Below are 7,895 nucleotides of genomic sequence, written 5' to 3' on the forward strand. Positions count from 1 at the left end.
CGTGTATTAGTATACAGTGAAGTATTGTTTCTTGTGTGCTATAAAGACAAAACATACCGTTCATAGAGAAGGAAAGGAGTGGTTGCAGAATGTAGTGTTACAGTCATAGCTGCGGTGTTGAGGAAGATCAACTTAATGCAAGATAGATCCATTCAAAAGTCTGATGGCAGCAGGGAAGAAGCTGTTTCGAGTCAGTTGGTACGTGACCTCAGACTTTTGTCTCTTTTTGACTGAAAGAAGGTGGAAGAGTACGCCCGGCGTGCATGGGTCCTTGATTATGCTGGCTGCTTTTCCAAGGCAGTGGGAAGTGTAGATAGAGTCAATGGATGGGAGGCTGGTTTTGTGATGGACTGGGCTTTGTTCACGATCCTTTGTAGTTTCTTGCGGTCTGGGTCAGAGCAGGAGCCATACCAAGCTGTGATACAACTAGAAAGGATGCTTTCTATGGTGCACCTGTAAAAGTTGGTGAAAGTCATCGTGGACATGCCAAACTTCCTTAGCCTCCTGAGAAAGTAGGGGCATTACAAGGTCAATGACCTTTCATCAAAACTGGAAAAAGTTAGAAATGCAAACACTTATGGAGGGGAATGGAGTGGGGGTGAAAAGGGAAGATCTATGAAAGGATGGAAGATATTAAATGACACGAGTTGTGGGCAGAGCCACGAAGAGTAGTAATGGGACAAATAGAAAAAACAAAAATTGAGCCCAGAGGACATTTGAATTGCAGGATAATGAACAGTTTCCATCTGAAAGCAAATCAAGAACAATTTAAAAGCTGAAAGCTGCAAAGGAACAAAAAGAGAGATCAGAGATTAGTCTGAAATTGTTGGAACTGAATGTCCGAGTTCAGAAGGCTATAAAAGTTCAGTATAAAAAGATGAAGGGTTGTTCAAGTTAACGCTGAAGCTCATTGGAACAATGCAGAAGGCCCGAGAACAATGCAGAAGGCCCGAGAACAGAGATTTCTCTTGGAGTAAGATAGAACTAAAATGGCAGGCTGGCAAAACTCGGTCATACTTGCAGACTGAACGGGTATTCTGCAAAACAACCACCTAATCTGCGTTTGGTCCCCCTATTGGAGATTCATTGGAAGCTCAGCAAATTACTACACTGGTTTAAACCCTGCATGAATTCCTTTCCATTCTCATGGTTTCTCCTTTGCATCTTTTCTAATTATGCGATCTTCAATAACAGCGCTTCTAGCATGTCTTCATTTATTATCAAAGATGGTTAGCACTGCTGCCTCACAGCACCAGGGACCCAGGTTCAGCCTTGGGTGACTGTGTGGAGTGTGCACATTCTCACGTGTCTACATGGTTTTCCTTCAGGTGCTCTGGTTTCCTCCCACAGTCCAAAGATGGAAGGGTAGGTAGATTGGCCATGTTAAATGCCCCCCCTAGCAACAGAAAATGTGTAGGTTAAGGGGATTAGTGGGGTAACGAGGACAGGACAATAGGGTGGGCCTGGCTAAGGTGCTCTGTCAGAGGATCAATGCAGACTCGATAGGCCAAATGGCCCCCTTCTGCACTGTTGCTGACACATTTGTTGCACTTACGCACTCAACCTTCCCCTTCCTTCCACAACAATGATAGGGCTCTATTTGTCACCTTCCACCCTACTGGCCTCTGTGTTCAACAGATCATCTCCATCATTTGTCACCTCACACCACCACCGAATGTATTGTTTTTTTGCACGCTATACAGGCAAGGCAAAACACACTGTTCATGACGTACATAGGGGAAAAGGAAAAGACAGGGTGTAAAAGTGCTGCAGTAGGGCAAAGAGAAAGACAAGCTTAATATACGATGGACCATTCAAAAGTCTAATGACAGTAGGGAAGCTGCTCTCGAGTTGGTTGGTACTTGACCTCAGACTTGTACCTTTTCCCCGACAGAAGGTGGAAGAGAATATGGGGTCCTTGATTATGCTAGCTACTTTCCCAAGGCAGTGGGAAGTGTATGGATGGGAGGCTGGTTTGCATGATGGACTGGGTTACGTCCCGAATCCTTTGTAGTTTCTTGCTGTCTTGGTCAGAGCAGGAGCCATACCAAGCTATGATACAACCGGATAAGATGCTTTCTATGGTGCATCTGTAAAAATTGGTGAGTCACAGTGAACATGCTGAATTTCCTTAGCCTTCTGAGAAAGTAGAGGCATTGGTGGGCTTTGTTAACTATAGCATCAGCATGGAGGGACCAGGAAAGATTGTTGGTGATCTGAACATTTAGAAACTTGAAGCTCTCAACCATCTCCACTTCATCATCGTTGATGTAGACAGGGGCATGTCTTCCATTGTTTCCTGAAGTCGATCACTAGCTCCTTCATTTTACTGACATTGAGGGAGAGGTTGTCATCGCACCATTTCAACAGATTCCCTCTTTCCTGTACTCGGTCTATGGGTTAGGAAATTGAGCATCCAGTTGCAGAGGGAGGAGTCGAGCCCCAGGCCACTGAGTTTGGTGGAATTATGATGAAGGTTGAGCTGTAGTCAATAAATAGGAGTCTGACACAAGTGTCCTTGTCATTCAGGTGTTCCAGGGTTGAGTGCAAGGACAGGAGATGGCATCTGCTGTGGACCTGTTGTGGCGATAGACGAACTATAGTGGAAGCAATCTGGGAGACCAGAGTTGATATGTGCTGTGACTAACCTTTTATAGCACTTCATGATAGAAGTCAGATCCACTGGGCAGTAGTCATTAAGGCATGCTCCCTGGCTTTTCTTTGGCTCAGGGATGATGGCTATCTTCTTGAAACAGATGGGAACCTTAGATCAGGGTAAGATTAAAGATGTCTGCGAATACACCTGGCAGCTGATCCACACAGGATCTAAGTGCTCAGCCAGGGACCCCAACTGGACCAGTCGCTTTTCATGGGTTAACTTTCAAGGCCAATTTGATGTCTGCAATGGCAACCTCAGATACTGGTTTGACTTGAGGCTGCCCCCTGCTTAAAAGCAAGCCTAGAATACGTCGAGCTAATCAGCGATTCTACTTACCTTTAACTTGCCATCTATGGGTGTTCATGTGGCTAGCCTGGGACTCTAGCTTGGTCCGGTACTGTCTCTTGGCATCTCTGATGGTTGTCTGTAGATTGTATCTAGACTTCTTGTATAGGTCAGGGTCACCCAATTTGAATGCCTTAGACTTCAGTAGGCAGTGGATATCCCTGTTCATCCTTGGTTTTCAGTTGCAAAACACTCATTAGTTTCTTTGGTACACAGGTCTTCTACACAGTTAATAATGAAGACTGTTATTGCAGTGGCGTACTCATTTAGGTTAGTCAGTGAGTTCTTGAATATTGACCTGGCCACCCACTCGAAGGCATTCGGCCCTTTAAGCCTACTCCATTCATTAGCTGATCATCAAATGCAATATCCTGATTCCGCACCCGCCCCCCCCCCCCCCCCCCCCCCAACCATGTCCTGTTAGCCCCAAGAGCTATATCTAACTTCTTGAAATCACATCATTGGCCTGAACTTCTTTGTGGTAGCGAATTCCACATATTCACCACTCGGTGAAGAAATTTCTCCTCACCTCAGTCCCAAAAGGTTTACCCCTTATCCTCAAACTATGACTGAGAGTCTGGACTCCCCTGCCATCAGGAAAATTCTTTCTGAATCTAAATTGAACTAACTCTTTCTCTCCTCTCCACACCGTTCCCCCCCGCCCCCCGCAACAATAGATAGCATGAAGGTGTGAACAAATTATTTTTTAAAGTAGCTTTTTTTAAAAAAATGAATCCTGTCACCACTGACCCATTTATACACTGTACAGACCCAATGAGCAGAGAATTGCAATAGCTTGGCACGAGGCATCACGGGATCAGAGCAAGGACAGACCTTGGTAGTAGGGGGACAAACAGCCACAGGGGACATGAGGCAAATGTTTGAACTTGCCTTTTGAAAAGATCCAGTTACGAAAACTAAAGTTCGCAACTCTGGAGGGGTCAGAAACAACAGCTAAAAACCTGGGCCAACTAGATTGAAATTCGTGGAGGGGTAGGATATGCCCACCTTCGCAATTGAGCCTGCGAGATCAGGAATGCTGATGTGGACCTTTAATAGGAACTAGCTGCACCCTATAAAAGCACTCCGGACAGGAATGGGGTTAGGAATCCTGCAATTGGGATCTGCCGTCACTTTTATAAGGGCTCCTGAGTATTCCTGGCTGAAAATCCAGGCCTAGACCTCCAATCACAAATTTAAATCCCTGGAGATAACACTGAAGTTATATTTATGCCTCGAGCATAAGGAAAACCGTAATCTACGTTCAGACATATCAGATGAAGCAAGATTTAAAGGGTTCAGAAGGGAAAGATGGCAGTATTTATAGAAAGGGATGATCAATGAGTACAGTATAAATTCAAAGGGGCTAATCAAATTGGCTGAAAGGTCTTCATTCAAACTTATTTTGTGCATACATAAACCCAGGAGGAAAGTCAGTCAAAATAAAATTTTAGTTTATTTATAGGGCACTTTTTTGCTGTGACTCATAGCAACATTAGATAGCTGAAGCTAATTAACTGTTTCACTACGACACCACTAAACATTAGGTTATCCATAATCAAATGGAAAAGTTGCCTTCAATCACAAGCATGGATCTTTAAGTCATGAATATGTCCTCTCTGCAAGCATAAATATTGCACAAATTCAAAATGGACAGGAAAATCGATACAATATTGTACAACAAAAGTAGCAGAAAATATAATAAATTGCCTGGGCTAACATGTATTTGTAAAATACAAAATTGGTCTGTTTTTCTAGCCAACAATTATAAACCATTACATAAATCAACCACTGAAAATTCAACAGTTTGCATATTATGTTAGAAAATTTCAGTAAATGTGCATTATATGGAAAATTAACCTGGGGCCTGGTTTTTAAAAAAGATGTAACCATGAAAGCCAAATTCAAGATAAAGCACATCAGCTAAATAGAACCATATTGCAATTGATTCAGGATGCTAAGCAAATAAATGTTGATGATCATTTGCTGAATGACATTGCTACTGGAATCTGCAAGGATAAACAGACAGCTTTTTGTAGAATGTTTTGTACAATAGTCATTTGCATTGCTTTGCAATTAAAATCAGGCATAAGCCATTTCAGAATTGGAAAAAAAAACTGCTTTACTTATCACTTGTGTTCATACCATAACTAAATTATAATTTAAATAAGGCAGCATTCACCTTCTTTGCAAGGATGTGTCTGGAAGCAAAGTAGCTTGGCCAATGTTCACAGTAAAAGGTGTACAGCTGAAGCAGTTCCCTTAACATGCTTGTAAAAACAGGAAAGGAACCATAAATTATACGATACAACCTAGATTTCCTATCCGTTTTAACTTGAAATTAGGTTGACCTTGAATGACTTCCATGTCAAATGCTAAACAAAATAACCACAAATATCACAATAAGGCATAATACTGCAGATGCTGGAATCAGAAACAAAAACAGAAAATACTGGAAAAACTCAGCAGCTCTGACAGCATCTGTGGAGAGAGACGAAGGGCCACCCAGACTCGAAATGTTGGCTCTATTCTCTCTTCTCAGAAACTCTCAGACCTGCTGGGTGGGATTTTTACGGTAGCATTTGCCCCAAAAGCAGGAAAATCCCACCCAAGGTCAACGCACCTTTGCATGGTCCCCCCCCCCCCACCCCGTTACAATTCCCACGGCGGACAGGATAAGAAAGTCCCCCCTCACCCCTGGAGTTTGTCCAGCATTTTGTGTCTTTGTTACCACAAATCTAACATCCAGCAACTTCACATTTGTACTCACATTAAAAAGTGCAAATAGAAGTGTACAAATGGAAACAATTCCAAAAATAGGTCTTTTTTTTTAATGCCAAGAGCAAATTTGCCCAAATGCTGATGCCCCACACCTTGAAATTGCACAATGGCAGTGGTTAGCACTGCTGCCTCAAAGCGGTGGGGACCCGGGTTCGATTTCTGGTTTAGGTCACTGTGTGGAGTCTGCACGTTCTCCAGGTGTCCACGTGGGTTTCCTCCGGGTGCTCCGATTTCTACCCACAGTCCGAAAGATGTGCTGGTTAGGTGCATCGGCCATGCTAAATTCTCCCTCAGTGTACCCAAACAGGCGTCGGAGTGTGGCGACTAGGGATTTTCACAGCAACTTCATTGCAGTGTTAATGTAAGCTGACTCGTAACACTAATAAATAAATTTAAACTTCAAAAACTACAAATATAATACCCACTAGCTTTACATTGGTATATGTATATTACAGTAAGAAATCTCACAACACCAGGTTAAAGTCCAACAGGTTTATCTGGTATCACGAGCTCCGAAAGCTCGTGGTTCCAAATAAGCCTGATGGACTTTAGCCTGGCATTGTGAAACTTCTTACTGTGCTCACCCCAGTCAAATGCCACAGTGAGAAGTCGCACAACACCAGGTTAAAGTCTAACAGGTTTATTTTGTAGCACGAGCTTTCGGAGCGCTGCTCCATCAGGTGAGTGAAGGGGCAGTGCTCTGAAAGCCCGTGCTACCAAATAAACCTGTTGGACTTCAATCTGGTGTTGAGAGGCTTATTACTGTGCCTCCCCCAGTGCAACGCTGGCATCTTCACATCATAAATATATTAATGTGCGGATAGAAGCGATTCCGAATACAGTTCTACATTTTCAATGCCAGGAGCAGATCTGTCCAAATGCTGATGCCCCCCACCTCGAAATCGCCATCCGTGGTTTTCAAGGAGTGCAGTCTCCTCTCCGTGGGCTCCTTCGCTTGCGGGGGTCCCTCCAAGAGGGCGGCGAAATGCTCCAAAAGTTGGTCCCAGCCCTGCTCGGGTGACCCATCCTGGGGCGCCCACTCGGCCCGGCCGGGGTGGTAGCTCAAGCTGTAGCCCCAGTCCACCAAGAAGTCTAAGTAGTCCTGCCGGAAGGCGGGCTGCAGGGCGGCCAGGCAGCTCAGGAGGGAGCGGGGCAGCGCGCGGCAGAAGGCGGCCAGCGCGCGGCGGTCGCCTAGCAACCACCGCAGGGCCAGCGCCTGCGCCTCGCCGCCTCCAGTAGTCGACGCCGCCGCCAGCAGCTCGGCGAGCGGCCGCCAGGAGAGGGGCTCCCCGCCGCCACCACCGGAGACAGCCCGCCGTAATACCGCCTCGCAGGCCGCCCGCCGCTCCGGTAACTCCTCCGGGCCCCTCAGGCGCTCCTCCAACCGCTCCCGCACCATCTGGGCCCCCGTCTCCGACTCGTCGTCGTCGCCGCCGGCGCCCCTCAATAGCAGCAGTAACCCCGCGGCGGCCTTCAGCCTGACCGCCCGCCTCAGCGACGCCGGGACGGCCGCCCCCTCATCTCCCCGCCGCCGCGGCGCCCGGTGCCAAGCGGCCGCCCGGTGGAAGGCGGCGGCCGAGGCGGCCGGGTTGCACAGCAGCGCCTCGCTCAGCAGCTCCTCGCCGCGGTCCAGCTCCTCGAAGCGCAGGCGGCGGTAGCGCGGCAGCGGGTGGGAGCCGGAGTCGGGGCCTGGGCTCAGCAGCTGCATCCGGAAAGCCTGCCGCGCGCCGGCTTCCGCCCCTTCCAGGCGCCGATTCAGCTGCTCCAGGTACCGGGCCCACTGGAAGGCCCGCCTCACCTGCGCCTCGTCCCAGTGGGCGGCCCACGGGCTCCGAGCCACCGCCAGCACCTCGGCGAAGCGGGCCAGGTTGTCGAGCAGCGCCTCCATCCTCCCCGCGCGAGCCGCGGCCGTTAGCCACCTGCCCCCCTGGTTCAAACCGCCCAGAGCGCGCGCGCTGCCTCCTGATTGGCCAGCCGCATCACTTCCGGGGTGAGGGGATGGAGAGGTCATCTCCATTCAATTCATTCATTCAAGTCTTTGTGAAAAGGTCCATAACCTGCTCCTGGGCCTGGCGAAACGCACCATTAACAGGTCCAGGCAGCGGGCGAT

General features: G+C 47.7%; 1 protein-coding gene across 1 annotated transcript; it reads right to left on the reverse strand.

Annotated features, from left to right (window-relative positions):
- Positions 1-4,584: 4,584 nt before the first annotated feature.
- fancf (FA complementation group F) lies at positions 4,585-7,673 on the reverse strand. Its single transcript, XM_078221014.1, has one exon. It carries the CDS (start codon positions 7,671-7,673, stop codon positions 6,630-6,632), a length of 1,044 nt encoding a protein of 347 aa, XP_078077140.1. The 3' UTR covers positions 4,585-6,629.
- Positions 7,674-7,895: the final 222 nt, after the last annotated feature.

Source organism: Mustelus asterias, chromosome 9 (genome assembly GCF_964213995.1).
Source record: "Mustelus asterias chromosome 9, sMusAst1.hap1.1, whole genome shotgun sequence".
In the NCBI taxonomy this organism is placed as follows: domain Eukaryota; kingdom Metazoa; phylum Chordata; class Chondrichthyes; order Carcharhiniformes; family Triakidae; genus Mustelus; species Mustelus asterias.

What these genes read in the sequence shown, in the direction of transcription:
- fancf (XM_078221014.1), bottom strand. Translation starts at nt 7,673, where the DNA reads ATGGAGGCGCTGCTCGACAACCTGGCCCGCTTCGCCGAGGTGCTGGCG.